At 25.9% G+C, this 16,663-nt stretch overlaps 2 protein-coding genes across 3 annotated transcripts in view; one reads left to right on the top strand and one right to left on the bottom strand.

The window, feature by feature from the left end:
- The window catches only part of LOC122512907, a 190,214-nt gene that overhangs the window by 146,783 nt on the left and 26,768 nt on the right, over positions 1–16,663 (bottom strand). The window lies entirely within an intron of this gene.
- LOC122512901 lies at positions 731–7,798 on the top strand. Its single transcript, XM_043629036.1, has 8 exons — positions 731–955; positions 3,952–4,131; positions 5,204–5,302; positions 5,957–6,040; positions 6,345–6,521; positions 6,596–6,903; positions 6,981–7,158; positions 7,565–7,798. Exons 2-8 carry the CDS (start codon positions 3,987–3,989, stop codon positions 7,750–7,752), a joined length of 1,179 nt encoding a protein of 392 aa, XP_043484971.1. The 5' UTR covers positions 731–955; positions 3,952–3,986; the 3' UTR covers positions 7,753–7,798.

Raw genomic sequence — 16,663 nt, 5'->3', positions numbered from 1 at the left:
TTATTTTCTATATATTCTTTAAACAAAATATTATTTAACACTAGAAAAGAATTAAAATTTGTAGATTATTATTCAAATAGCAAACTAAAATATTGATAAAAACAAAATAATTTTCTAATTTTTCTCAGTATAAAGAGTTACATAACCTCAATACTAACTTATTTGATCATACAAAAAATATTGAGTTCTGCGTTTTTTGACAGAATACTCATTTATTTAAATTAGAAAAAGTATTTTTACTTTGTGTATTTTTGTACTTACTTCAATGTATTATTATTTTGTAAGATTGTAAAGAAAAAAATGTAGTAGTAGTTGCACATCGAGACAAATGTTTAACTGCTCTAACTTTGATAATAAAAATTTATCTATAAACTACTAATTTTCCATTACTTAAAATCCATAAGTCGTAACAAAGTACTTTAGAAAAATGTAATAAAGTGTTTAAAATACTGTTAAATTTTCAGAAAACAAATAATGTAAACACAAAACAAATGGAGAGAACCAAAAACGCTGTGTGTAGTCTGCTACAGCGCCTACGCTGCTAAGTGTCAAGTGCGCAGTCGCATTCGATATTTAAACAAGTTGACTGTAACCACCCGTATAAAAATTATATTCCTTACAAATATTTTGAATTTTAAAAAGATTTCAATAACAAAAAATTATATTCATAAAAAATCAGGAATTCAAGACAAAACTGGACGACCTTTTTCATCAGTTGCTAATAAAATAGTGAACTAGAAATTAATTAAAAAATAAAAATTATTTCTTGTTAGTTTGCAACACTGATTGATCAGTTGAATACGTAAAGATTCATAAGTGTGAAGTTGCTGTTGATTTTCTGTAGCCGACAATATTTTAAGTGATTGACTAAACGTTTGGACCACGCGAAGTAATTGTATGTGTAACGAACTTTTGTCATATAGTTTATTCTGAATCGAAAAGTGATCTCTAAAAGGTATGTAATTATAATTAGTTTTTTTTTACGTGTCCATTGTTTTAAAATTATTATATTGAAAAGATTGAAAATAATTATTAAATGCAGGCAAGACATAACCTGCACCAAGAAATAACATGAAACGCGATATGAAATGCATGAAAAACTACATTAACTTTTTATCAACAATGTAATTTAAATATTTAAAAAAAATTATAAGAGAAACAAAGTTTTTAAATAACTAACTAACCATTCAAATAGCAATTTTAAATTATAAATAAAATTCCGGCATGAAATCCTATACGAATTTCAAATTTCAGCCATGTGACTGTCATCTCATTTTTGCAATATGTTCATTTTTTCAGCAAGATTAAATGTGAAATTCTAAGTTTTTAAAGCAAATTTTTTAGATTATTTATTATTCATTATTATTAAATTAATACAAAAAATTAAGAAATTCTTAGTGTCACCATTTCCACATTTTCTAGATTATTTTAGATTATTTATTATTCATTATTATTAAATTATTACAAAAAATTAAGAAATTCTTAGTGTCACCATTTCCACATTTTCTAACAATTACAAAAATTTATAATAATTTACTTAACAAGTTTTTCACATTATTACCTACTTACATCATTTTTAATATTTTTTTACAAAAATTTACATTAAATCCGCCTAGAAAAATTAATATGGTAATTGTATTTTATAAACATGTTAAATCATTATTACAAAATATCGTAATTTTTTAAAAACAGTCGGCAACAACATTGACGAAATATTTTAAATTGGCTCATTTTCAAAATTTAAAATGTTTTCAGATGTCGGAATATATAAAATCAATAGCAAGATTTTTTCTAATAGAATTTTCTGCAGACCTTAAAAAAAAAAAATCAAAACGTCCCTCGAAAAAATGTGTGGACATTATTCCTATTTCTTGGGCTGCAGAAAATAGGAAAACATGTAAATATCCGGATGAAAAAGATTATCCCAATTTGGAAGACTGGATAAAACAGGAAGTACCTCCCGGGCCTACATGGAAAGAATTTCCTATTACAGTCATTGCAGAAGCTCGTGAGTACCTTTTAATTTACAGTTTATAGTCTCGAAAATATACCAATACCATATTTTCCAATTATTAATTAATTAATTAATTAATTAACTATTAACTATATTTGAATGTTCTTTCATTCATTCACTTTTTCTGTCCCTCACACTCTGAAGTTGTCCTTTATTTATACTTTTGTTTTTGTTATCTTTACATAGATTAATAAATATATTATATTATTATACTAGAAAATTTTACTTGCGGAACGTGATATTCAATTTACTATTGTTATGCAAATTATAAATATTTTTAATCTTCAAATATAAATTTTTAAAATAATTTCATATTCAAAATTTATAAAATTCACTTATTAAGTACAAAATTAATTCTTACTGTTCATATTTTCTAAAATTGTAATAAATCCTTCGAAAAAATTCAATTATTTTTATAAATAGTATAATTCTTCACAAGAATTAAATTATTTTTAATCAAATTTAAATAAAATTACATGAAAGAATTTAATTATTTTCAAAAAATAATAAAATTCTTGTGATGAATTCAATTATTTTGAATATACATAATTTAAATAAAATTCTTTAAAGAAATTCCATTATTTTCGAAACAACTTTAATTGAATTTCTCGAAAAAATTTCATTATTTTAAAATATTTCTATAAAATTCTTCATAACAATTTAATTATTTCTTAAATTTTTTTTTTAATTCTCGCGAAACACTTCAATTATTATTTTTAAAAATAGTAAAATCCTTCTAAACATTTCAATTATTTTTTTAAATAGTAAAATCTTTACAAAAATCCAATCATTTTCAAAACAATTTTAATTGAAATCCTCGGATGAATTCAAATATTTTTAAATATTTCCATAAATTTTAATTATGTCCAAAAATTTTAATAAATTCTTCGAAACAATTTTTATAAATAGTAAAATTCTCCGCAGGAATTCAATTATTTTCAATTCACTTTTAATAAAATTCTTCGTCATAAAATTCAAATGCTTTAAAAAATTTTCAATTAAAATTATTACAGAAACTTCATTAGTTTAAAAAAAAATTCAAAGAAATTCTTCAAAAGAATTTAATTAGGATTTTAAAAAATTTTAATAAAATTCTTTGCGAGAATTCAGTTATTTTCCTAAATAATAAAATTCTTTGAAGGAATTCTATTATCATCAATTTTTTAGATAATATTTGAAAAGAAAAATTATTAAAAGTTAATAATAATGCAATTTATATAGCATTATGTTTGTTTATGAATCACAATTTTTTAAAAAAATTATTATTTTGTTTTACAAAAAGAAGAAAAATATTTGCACTATTTCTATTTTTAATCTTATTTTTGGAACAGGATTTTCCACAGGAATTAAGACATTCAAAAATTTCAAATTCAAACCTTTTTTAAATTAAACAATTTGTAAAAGTATTGTTATAAAACATGAAGATATCGATTCGATTTCTTAATATTTTATAATAATTAAAGATGACGAAGTAATAAAATCATTATTTTATATTATTATAAGAATATTGTTACTGTAACTTCATCAAAATTATTTTCATCATTTTAATTCAATTATTATTTTCTAAAATTTAAAATAATTTTTTATGAAAATAATTTAATTCCTTAAAAAAAATTTATTATTTATAAAAATAATAATTGAATTCCTGTGTAATTTTTATTATTTATGAAAATATTTAAATGTTTGTATACAATTTTATTAACATTTTTTTTAAATAATTGAATTCTTTTTGGTAAATTTTATTAAAATAATATAGATATTGAAAATCATTGAAATTAGAAAAATGCATTTTATTTTTAAAAATACAAAATGATATTAGGACAAGAATTTTTTTGACATTTAGGAAAATAATTTAACTTTGGAGAAGAATTTTGTTATTTATAAAGATAATTGCGATTTTTACAAAAATTTTTTTTCAAATTTTGTTATATTTGAAGGTGATTATGATCAAGTTATCAGGAGAGTCAATCGAATGTGTGCCGATGGTGTCGTCGAGGACAGTGCTGTGGACACTGATGCAAATAGTTCACAACAATCACAGGAGGAACTAAATATATTGACCCAAAAAGAGGCTGCTCTTAAACTTCAAAATATTCCACAATTGACACTTGAAGAAGGTAACAAAGACAGGGCTCGGATTGTACGACTTTTTCGACTTTTTTGTGAAAAAATGCGACTAATCGACTTTTTTCACATTTTTCAATTACTTTTCGACTTAATTTGTAAAAAATGGCAAAAATCTTTTTTTTTTGTAAACAATGTTGTTTACAAAATCATTCTTCTCTTTGGGGAAAAGAAACATAACATATTATCCCGTTTCTTAATATTTTTGAAGGAAATTCTCAATTTTCATAAGGAAATAATTTGCATCAATTATATTTCATAATTGAAATTGCTTCAATAATATTTAATAAAATTAATGAAAAAAAAATTGTTTATAAATTCTATTTGTCAATGAGAAATTTAAACATTTGAAATTTTTAGTAAATTAAAGGAAAAAGTTTTAGTCAAAAAAATGTTCTGTTACATTCATTTACAAATTTCTTTCAAATTTTCCGAAAACATTAATAACTTTTTTTTTAAACAAATATTTAATTATAATTTTTTATAGGAATTAAAATTTTTCAAAAGATTCAAATTCAAACCTTTTTGAAATCAATATTTTATAATATAAGAGTTTATAAAACAAAAAATTTTTTAAAATTATTTTTTATGAAAATAATTGAATTATTGGGAAGATATTTATAAAACATTCGTAAGTAATTGAATTTGGCAGAAGAATTTTGATATTTACAAATATAATTAAAATTTTGAGGTGAATTTAAATAAAAATTTTGAAAATAATTGAATTTCTGCGAAGAATTTTCTTACTTTTGAAGATAATTGAATTTTGCAAAGAATTTTATCAGAACTTTTGAAAATAATTAAATTTCCATGATAAATTTTATTTTTTATTATTTATAAAAAAATTGAAATTTTGACAAGAATTTTATTAAAATTCTTTGTAAATAATTGAATTTCGGAGCTTTGCATTTCTATTTCTTGTTAAATTTGTATTTATTTCCATAATTAATTTTTTTCAATGTATCGATAAATACTATTACAATTTAATAGCAATTGAACTTACTTATTTTTTATCTATTAAAAACTTAAATGTTAATTATTAACAATTCCATATACTGTTTTTAGATTTGGATACCATGGATATTTCATCTCAAGCATCTTTTCCTTTTCCGGTGAAAGAAGGGACTAAGAGAAGGAAACCTTATTCAATTCAAACTAAGAAAAGTACGTCTTTTTTCTATGTTCAGTGTATAAGTATTTAATAGGAAAGTTCTTTGGTATTTTGAAGTATAACAAGAAAATAATTTAACAGTGTTGCTACAGGTCAGCGAAATCAGGGAAAAACAAAATTAAATTTTTGTGTTAAACCTGTTTAATTATTTTATTTATGTAGTTTAAAATATCGATAAACACTCATTGTAAGGAGGGAGTTTGACTACATTTTTAACTATATCAAGAAATAATTTTAAATCATCCAAAAAATTATTTTTATTGAAATTTTTTGAGAAAAATCATTGGTCTGAAAATTATAAAAAAATTATGATTTGAAATTAGAAAAAAAACAAGTTAATTTACATATAAAAAATGGAATAACAATGGCATTTTTTAGCATTTTCAACCTAAAAACAATTTTTCTTTCAAAAAAGTGCTTAAAAATTATAAAAATAAATTTTTTCATTCGATGATTTTTGTGTAGATATACAAATACATGTTTTCTACAAAATTATAGATGTATTTTAAAATTTATCAATTTTTAAGTAAAATAAAAATAATATATTTAAAAATGTAATTAAAGTCTTTCCTTAATTAAAGTTTTTTATTTTCTTTTATAACATATTGGAAATGTATTCAAAGATTACTATATATATTTTCAAATAGAAAAACCATACCTTGCACCCCCTTCCGATTACTTCTCTTCAAGCGATGAAGATACGATTCCAAGGAACTCCACATTCGATTCAAGTAAGTTTTGAAAAACATTGGAAATATTTAAAACAAACTAATTAAAATTTTCGAGTTTATTAATCTTTATACAATATTGTTTTTACTTCGAATAACACATTTATAAAAAATTTATCATTTTTAGTTTAAAAATTAAATCGTTTATACCCCTGATGAATTTAACAATATTTTTTTAAGTGCAATATGAAAGATTTGTAATGAATATCACAAAAGTTATTTACTTAAGTAAATAAATTTTTGTTAGTTTTCTTTTAAATCTATACTAAAAGATATATTATTTTATTATCAATTATAATTTGTGTAGGAGAATCATCTTTGGAAAAGGCACAGAAAAGTCTTGAGCATATTCATCAGGGGTTCTCTGACAGCAAACAAACAGAAGAGGTTCAATCTGAATTCTCTGCAAATTTGCAAGAAGAACAAAATGTTCAAGCACATGGAAACACAGATTTACTTTTAGGCAATGAAAGTATAAAATATCGTAAGTTGATTTTTTCATTTTGTTTTTAGTACTTATATCATTTTTCTAAATGAACTTTTTAAAATTGTTTACAGTTATAGAAGAATTTTTTAATATTGTAAATGCTACAGAGAAGAAAATAATGGATCGTGTAGATGCCGTCGAGAAAAAAGTAATGGATGAAGTTCAAAAAAGGATAACTCTTATGGAACGTAGAATTCATTACGATTTTAAGCAACAAAAAGAAGAAACCATGAACGTTTTAAAAACTTTATCAACGACACAAAATGTCGAAGAATTTTTACAAAACCCGTCAATGAGTGAACTTCCCATTAAAACTTTGGAAGAGTTTAAAATGTTCAACATTAATCTTGATGTTAAAGACGATTTGCAAAAAAATTTGGTAAATATTCACATTACTTTCATTTACAAAAAAATTTAGTTAATTTTACTTTAAAATCTGTTTTTCTTAATTCTCAGAAAGCCCATATTTTACGAGAAATTGTAAATTGCTTAAACGTTCATGATGCCGTGAAATCACTTATGCCAACCTTAATAAAAAAAGAGGTCCAAGTACATTATTCTGGAACAGGAAAAAAATCGAAAGGGACCGGGAAACTCAGTTTCAAAGATACACCCACTTTCTCATGTATTTCAGGTAAAATTAATAAATGTTAAATTTTTTATGGATTAATTTTCAAGCTTATACTTTCATATTTCATATTCATATTTTCAAGCTTATTATTATATACACTGAAAAAAAATTTGATTGATTCAAATAACCGATTAATTGACTATTATTAATTCAATATTTAATTAAATCAATAATATTTAATTGATAATAGTCAATTAATTGGTTATTTAAATCAATTAAATTTTTTTTCAGTGTATGCTGATTATGAATCAGCAACTATTAGCTGATTCAAAAGAGTGTTTACTCATAACTATTTTAATTTAACTTTAACACCCTAGACAATAAATTTTAAGAAAAAATAATTATTGTTAAAAATACAAAATTTTTATAATTAATAACAATTTTGGTTGAAATTTTTATTTTGTTTCAGGTATAGTTAAACATCATATTAAAGATGCGAAGGAAACTGATATAAGCAGCGCAATCGGAATTTGGTTATCTCAATCTGGAGATAGGGAAGGTGGTAGAAAAAAAAGATGTGAAGAAAAGAAAGATGAAAATGCATCTACTTTATCTAAATCAACTGATGAAACTCAAGACGACACTGAAAATATTTAAGAACTTGTTAATTAAAATTAAATTTAAATAAACATTTTTTTGTTGATATTAGGGTGAGATATACCACTGCTCGAGTTTTGGTCACTTTTATAAAATTTTTATTTAATTATTTATTCTAATTAATATTTTTCATTATAATAAGATAGTACTATATGATTTCGGTATTTCCTTAAGTAAGAGGACTCATCTAAAATTGAAAACATTTTTCCGTGTTGTAATAAAAATATTTTTCCAAAATTTTTGCGTTGTTAACTTATCTTTAAACCAAGCTTTTTTCGTATATTTTGGTTATAGTTTGAAATTATAAAATTGCGCAAATACAAAATGATTTAAAATAATAAAATAAACAAAAATTTTTTAATTATAAAAAAATTTTATATTTTGAAAAAGTTCTTAGACAAATCAATTTTTGATGGTATAATAAATAATAATAATTACTAAACTTTTATATATTTATTATTTACTTACTTTAATTATTTTCTATATTTTAATAAAATTCCTTGAATAAATTATATTATTTTAGAAAAACTTAAATTGTTTTAAAAACTTGAAAGAAATTGTTCATAAATTTTAATTTCTTTAAAAATTTTCAATTAAAATTATTAAAGAAACTCAATTATTAAAAAAGAAATTGAAAATAATTCTTCAAAAAAATTTAATTACGGTTTTTCAAATGTTTTTTAATAATTTCTTAGTGAGAATTTAATTATTTTCATAAATAATAAAATCTTTTGAAGGAATTCAATTATTCTCAAATTTTTGCCAAAATTCAATTAATTTACTTACTTGCTTGCTTCATATGCTTTCAAGCATTACTTTTAGAATATAATATTACACTTTTTATTACTTATTGGGTTCATATGCTTCGAATCATATTTAAACATTCCCGCGTTGCGCGAAGCAATGCGCGCCAGGAAATCATTCCGACAAGTGCCGTCAGGTAGCATGCTAGCGGTTTCTACTCGCTAGTAAGCTGTTTCAGTGACACTATAAGTACCTGCTCCTCTACCGCAAAGGCATTCACAAGATTCCTTCCAGTGTGAGATACACAGTGAGGGAATTTTTATCACTCTATCGCCTTTGTTTTACCAGAGGTGAATAATTAAATTAATATGTTCTATTAATTTAAAAAAATATATATTTTTGAAAAATATATTTTTTAAAAATAAATTTTAATTAATAATTAAAAAAAAATAAATTTTCAAAACCTTGGTTTTTTGTTGGCTGCCAATAAAAAATCAAGCTTTTGAAAATCGATTTTGTTTCCTTGGCAATTCTTTGGCAACTAATAATGGCCCGATGCTTGGCTACCGATCATTGGCAGTAGCGTGATCATCCCAAGTTTAAACCATCGGTGGTCCAATGATGGTTGCCAATAGTTTTGCCAAGAAAAAATCATTGGGTGCCAAGCATGGCCGATTATTAACCCAATCGTTACCGTCGGCAACTTCCCGTTGGGAACTGACCGTGTAAATAAATAAATATTTAATAAGAATATATTTTCAATTTTTAAAAAACTAATATTTATTCCAAAGTTTGCAAAAAGTATAAATTTTGCTTCAACTTAACTAAAAAATATCCAAATCGCAAAATAAATTAAATTAAAAATAAAAAGTAACTCTCGGTCTAATATTGGTCCAATTTTATTTAAATACTACGCCAATTCATGCAAGGAAAAATTAATTCTGAACAATGTAGAAATAAAAGACTTGATTTTATTAACGTAAATAAAAGTAAATAAATACCTAAACGTTTTTATATTTATCATATATTTGTTAGAGAAAAATCGCAAATATCTTCCCTTCAGAAATTTTTTTCAAAAAGGATCAAGGGAGGAAACAATTTTTTTTTATTTTTCAGTAAAAAAATGCATTTTTAAGTGAGAGAAAAATATTCCATATCGAAGAAATTTGTTTTATTCAGATATTATTCAACTTTATGTACCTATATATATATATATATATATATATATATATAAAATATAGAGAAACGAAAATGTTCATGTAAATTATTAGTTTTCTCATGGGTATCAGATCGTGGTAATCTTTTTCCTTTTTATTTTCTTCTTCTTTTTTTTAGAAAAGAATCTTTAGTTTTAATGGGCAGAAACACGGTCTGATAAGTAGAACAGAAAGCAAAACATTGCGGTTGATTTCCGCTGGGTATTTCGGGTTGGAAAGTGTATATGGATTCATCTTCTCTTGAGGAGGAGGACTGGTCGTCGAGAGATATAACTCGCGGGAGGGAGAGAGAGAGAGAGTAGAGGATAGAAGAGAAGAGATGTTACGGTTTCCTGTCGAGTGAGATCGTATCCGTAACTATTATCATATGCATCCAACTGTGCAGGCACGGGCCGCAAGCGTTAAGTAGTAAAAGGACATGACGAGACGGCTGCAAGACGGCTGCTTCAATTACTAAACAATGTCTCACGAGTCAGTGAACACCCCTTTAAACTCTCTTCTTCCCCCTCTCTTCCAGCTCCCCCGTATTTAGGCACGAGCCAACTTCCGGCAGAAATTTTACTTAAAGACTTCTTATAAAAGTATCTTCAATATTTGAAAACAATGGATTGTATAATGAACAGATTATATAGTCAGCTGTTTATTCTTCCGAAGGGAAATATTATTCTAACGAAAGAATGTATGTATGTCGAAAAGAATGTAGTTTTTTTTATGAGGCACATAAATAGACCCCAATTTTTATTTTACGAATCTTTATTTCACCGAATTTCTTTTTATCTAATAGGAATTAGAACTTTATTTAAGTATTATTTAATTATTATTTAATTATTATTTAATTATTATAATTATAATTAATTAAAACTAGCAACAATTCTCACTCACTTTTTTCAATAAAATTAGCAATTTTAAAAATAATAGAACGTACAAATTTTTAATAAAAATTTTTTTTTAATACAATATGAATTGGAATATATAGTTTTAAAATTATTATAATTATAATAATCATATATTCTGACATAGGAAATTCAAGGAAAAGTTAGGAATTGTTATTAGAAGTACCCGTGTGGAAAATGAAAATTGGTCCTAGCCAGGTCCTACCTATTTTGCCCTGTTAATAGCTTGGTCCTAGGTTGGCAGTGTAGGTTGGACCAACAATGGGTGGTGATGCGATTCTAGTCTGGTCCTAACTTGGGAGCCTAGTTAGGACCAGTTTATGGGTCCATTTTAGGACCTAGAAAGGACCATCTCAGACAGTATTTTCTATTTCATTATAATTTTAATTAGTTAATAATATTTGTTAAAGAAATAACCTAAATTATTAATAATAAGTATTAGTTTTAATTAATTATTATTTTTTTCAATTAAGTGATGACCAAAAGCGAATTCATAAATAATGTTAGTATATGTAGAGATTAATATATATTCCTCTAATATATACATTAAAAATTATAAAAAAAATTAGAAACTTGTTAATTAAATTATTTTACAGTATATATAATCATTAAATTGCTTACTTATACGAATACAACGCAGAAAAATCGGAATAAACGCAAACCTAAGAAGTAAATAAAATCTAACGCACGCGGGAATCGAACCTACGACCTACGGACTACGAGACTAACGCCCTAACCACTTTTTTTTTTTTTTTTTTTTTTTTTTTTTTTTTTTTTTTTTTTTTTTTTTTTTTTATTTATTTTTGTAACAAAATTTAAATACATATATACAAACAAATAACGCAATAAACAAACAAAGAGCGTTTCAAAACAATAGTACATAAAAACACCTTTTCATCGTTCGGACCAATGTGGTCAAAAACTCGACGACACTTCAAAATACATATTTTTCCACAATAAAAAAAATTAACACACTATAATGCTAGATTGCATAACCCAAATCATGGCCCACAAGCAAGAATTTATTTAGCCAGAAACACCGCATGGAGAAAAACTGGCCATCATACATATATAAAAAAAAAAAAAGAAAGGACGGAAATGCAAGGGGAGGGGAATAAACTCTTCATTTCTCAAAAAAGGAAATGTTTCATTATAAGTATATGACTCAATTTAAAAATTGCTCTCCAAGAAGGGAAATCACAATAAATTAAAATGTATCAAATTGAATGTAAATATGCAAAACAAAATAAAATTCTTCCCAAAAAAATCATTATAAATTAATCATATAAGAAAAATTATTATTTTATTTATTCCCTTTTAATAAAAAAAGAGAGCCAAAAAATGTGATTTATAATTTGGAGAGGGAAAGATGAATGCCATAGTCATGAGGAAACAGGGTTGAAATTTCCTATGACATGGCATTATCTACACTCATCCAAACTTTATCTTATCTGTCTCTAAGCCACCAGTATTTTTCCTTTAAGTGATTCCCCGTTCTTTTCTTATAATCACAATTCGAAAGACTCGTGGAGAAGCGCATCGCTATACTTGAATCATTTCTTATGTCTCTAGCATTAAACCTTATTTTCCGGTCTCTAGCATGTCGTTTCACGTGATACAGGATCGGGACCCCGCCCCCGTCCACTACGAAACCATGCTTGTCAAGATAGGTGAATGTCTCGGGCGTCAGGATTCCCCCCATCACCAGACTCTTCAGCAACTCTTCCTCTTTCAAAAGAGCGCACGATACCAGCGGGTTTCTATGATTCCTTGTCGCCCTCGCTATATAATCGCCAATGAGTCCCACGATGAATACATCAATTCTAGGAATACCCGCTGCATCGTACAATCTTCTGGTGGCAATATACCTTTTAAATCCAGTGTCAGGGTCCCTGTATAGCCCAAGACAAGCCCTTAAACACTTTCTCTCAAATTTTCTGAGTTTCTCCATGGTCGAGGGCGCGATCCCGAACCAGATCTGACAGCCGTACGTTAAAATTGGCCTTATCAGCAATAAATAACAAATGATTTTAACTTTAAAGTTTAATTTAGCAGAATAAAAAAGTCTTTTATAATTAAAAAATGAATTTTTTGCTTTCTCTAATGCCCTCTCCACGTGTCCATCGAACTTGAGTCTATTGTCAATTTGAATTCCTAAATATTTTACCGAATCTTTATGTGCTATAAAAACGTCATTCCCCTCTCTTGACTTGATCCTGAATTCCCTCCATCCTTCTCTATTTTTTGTCGATAATTCTTCAATAAGCGGTCTAAAAAGAATAGTCTCGCATTTTTCTACATTGCAGCTCAACCTCCACGCGCTAAAAAAATTACAGACATTGTGAAAGGCCAACTGCAATTGATCCTGCGCTATTTTTACATTTTTATTTGATATATATATAACCAAGTCATCGGCGAAACCTATGCTTTTTCTTTGAGTACCAATATTAAAACCATACATCTTAAGTACTCCGCTCATATATAAATTAAATAGGAGGGGGGAATTTACAGCTCCTTGTTGTAGTCCATTCTTTAATATGTATAACTTACTATTAATTTTATTTGTCAAACTTATATACATTTTTTTGTTTTTAATCATGTTCCATATTATTAATAAAAGATGATTTGGGATCTTTTGTTTAATTAAACGAAATAACAAACCTTCCAGCCATGCGGAGTCAAAAGCTTTCTCCAAGTCGATTAAACACGCCGCCGTGCATTTTTTCTCACATAGGGCTTCACCTATATCCGAAGTAAACTTCGCTACCGCGTGTACTGTTGACGTTTTTTTTTTAAACCCAAACTGTTCATGTGGAAGTAAATTGTTTACTTCCACATAATTATATAAAGAATTATTTATTAAAATTTCGTACAATTTTCCCAAATTTGGAAGCAAACTTATGGGCCGATAACTGCTAACCCTGCTTGGATCCTTGCCTTTTTTCAGTAGTGGAACAACTTTTGCAATTTTCCAACAATCCGGGAAATGACTATTGTTTAAAAGATTATTAAATAGAATAAGCAATAATATGACTAAGTTATTCGGTAAATTTTTTAAAGCAATATTTGGAATGTTATCTATACCAACAGATTTTTTATTATTTAATTTGTTTAAAATTTTTTTAAGTTTGAAAAAACAGTAAAAATAATCGGGATCAGTATCAAATTTCGGTGCAACAGCAGTATTTTGATCATCAAATAAAATTAATTGTAACTGTGAGTCATTCTCACTAAGCTTATTAGTTTCCATAAAATTATTTACTGTTTCTTTCACAACTCTTTCAAGAGCAGGGCTATTGGATGTTCTTTGTTTATTATTGACATCTGAGAGGTATTTTGCCAAAATATTTGCTTTGTCTTGTGGGTCCGAGATAATCATTTCATTTTCCATTTCGCTACAATTTCCTACATTTATAGTTTCATTATTTATTAAATTAGTATTATTTATAGGGACAGATAAATTGGGTATACCCACGATTTCATTATTTTTAAAAATGGCTTTAATCTGAGTAAACATATTTTTCGAATCGTTGCTTTTGATGTTAGAAATTCTATCCATCCAATAATCATTTACCGAATTGTTAAAAATTTTTTTTAATTTAATTTTTATTTCAGCAAGGAATTCTCTATAAAATAAATATCTTGGATTATGTAATTCGCCAGCTCTCTTTAATTTATGAACCTGTGATAATAAAATACCCTTTAGCTTTTGTAAATCTAATATTTCTTTATTTAGATACCTTTGTAGTGAATCATTTTGTTTGTATTTCGGTGTAGCTGCTTGCAGTTCATTTACGATTATTTCTGTAATATCTTTCAAATATTTTTCGATTTCTATATTTTTTAAATTTATATTACTAGGAATGTTTAATTTTAATTTTGTTAATTTATCTTTAAATTTTTTCCAATTAGTTTTATTATAATTAAATACATTATTATGATTTTGAGTGAATAAAAATTTGTCCAAATCTACAATTTTTATACAGAGAAATAATGCCATATGATCACTATCGAAGGGCAAGACCTTGCAATTATTATTAATACTATTAGTTATTTCAATTCGCGTATCATGAATAACCAAATCAAGGTAAGAATTTCCTGCTGGGAATGAGGGTTCTATCGGACCCATAATTGATGCTCTATATTTTAATTGATTTTCAAACAACCAGTCATATAATGCTACACCTCTACTATTTGAAGTATGGTCATTCCAATACTGATGTCTAGCATTAAGATCACCTGCCAACAAATAATAATTATTAATTTCATCCAATTTTAGCTCCTTAAATATTTCACTAATATCGGGAGCAAAACTGCACCTTGTGCTTCCAGGTGCATAAGCACTTAATAATATTAGATTTTTATTATCGGAGCATGGTATTTTAATTATTGTGGTTTCAAGCGTTTTTATTCTTATTTGACAAGCAAGGCTAACAGGTTCAAAATTTATTAGATTCTTTATTAATATAGCTGTACCCCCCCCATTATTCTCAAGTCTATCATTTCTAATTATTTTATAATTTTTAAAATATAATTTATGTTTTGGTTTTAATTTGGATTCACTAATCATTGCTATGTCAATCTTATTTTTTGTTAAAAAATTCAATAAATTAAATCTTCGATTGTTTGCCACCAGAGAATTAACATTTATGGATAAAATCCTCAATTTATCAATCGCAAAAATGTTGGAATTTGCATTTTTTTGTTTAATCGATATATGCTCATTACAATCCATTTTTACGATTTAAAATTGAAAATAGTTGGTCAATCCTTTGTGAGTTCTGCTGGATGCTGCTCTTGACCTCGCATAGCTGGTCGGATAGAAGTGTTTTTATTTGTCCCATGAAAGAATTCAGTATCGAGTCTAACGAATTTTCTGTGTTAGTAATCGGCTTACTAGAAGGATGATTTGATAAAGCATCACTCACACATTGTGATTTGTTTGAGTCTGTGTTTTGGTTATTATCGATAATTACTATCTCGTCAATTTTATTATTGTCCTGCTCTTTACAAATGTCTAATACTGTTTTTATTGCGTTTGATTGTGTTACTTTATTTGTTAATATAACATTTTTTTGTATTTTTAATAATTCGTTTTTTTTTACAATTGATGAATAAGATATCTCAGGATTTGCTAAATTATCTAAAAATGCTTTCTTTTTTTCTTTGATTAAATTTAAATTTTGTTTTTTCAAATTGTAATTATTTTGAATTTCTAACAACTTTGGACAACCTCTATAAGAGGCAGGGTGACCATAATTCTTACAATTCACACAAAAAATTTGTTTACCTGAATCTTCACTCTTAATAGAAATCAAACATTCACCCGGGCCATGATCATTTTCACATTTCACACATCTAAATTTCCTGTTACAATAGTTGGCTGTGTGCCCAATTCTTTGACAGTTGTAACATTGCAAAGCATTTTTGTGCATAATCTTTTCCCACCATACTACTTGATTGGCCATTCTTGTTACGCTTGTTAATTCAGAAACATTACTGTTAGAGAAAATTTTTACGAGAAAGGCATCCCCACCACGTCTAGCTCTAAAAAAGGTTTTTAGGTTTATTTTTTTAATTTCTTTTATATTAACATTTTTCAATTCGAGTTTTTTAATTTCTGTGCGGATGTCCTCCTCGTCAAATTCACCTGAAATCCCTTTCAGAAGCCAAGAAAAAATCTTCTCTTCTTTAGGGATTCTTGTGTGAAATTCAATATCATTTTCTTTAAGAATTTTAAAAGTTAATTTGTAATCATTATAATTTTGGACGTAAATAGCTACTTTATTGTTATGTAAATTTTTGAAGATAAAATTTTGAGACTTTACAGTTTTTTCTAACATACCTGAAAGTAATGCTAATTTTGTAATTGTAATGATGAATGGTGGCCCTAACCACTATGCTAATGAAACTAGTTGAGATCAAAATTTTTATTGTCAGTGACTTGTGGACTTGCTTTTGATGATTCAATATAGTAATTATTGACACTAATACACGATAATAAATAAAAAAAATAGTTTAACAACAACAATAATAATAAAATAATATCCAAATATA

Source organism: Leptopilina heterotoma, unplaced genomic scaffold, assembly GCF_015476425.1.
Source record: "Leptopilina heterotoma isolate Lh14 unplaced genomic scaffold, ASM1547642v1 Lhet_13, whole genome shotgun sequence".
NCBI lineage: Eukaryota > Metazoa > Arthropoda > Insecta > Hymenoptera > Figitidae > Leptopilina > Leptopilina heterotoma.
This window is presented reverse-complemented; position numbering and strand designations above follow the sequence as displayed.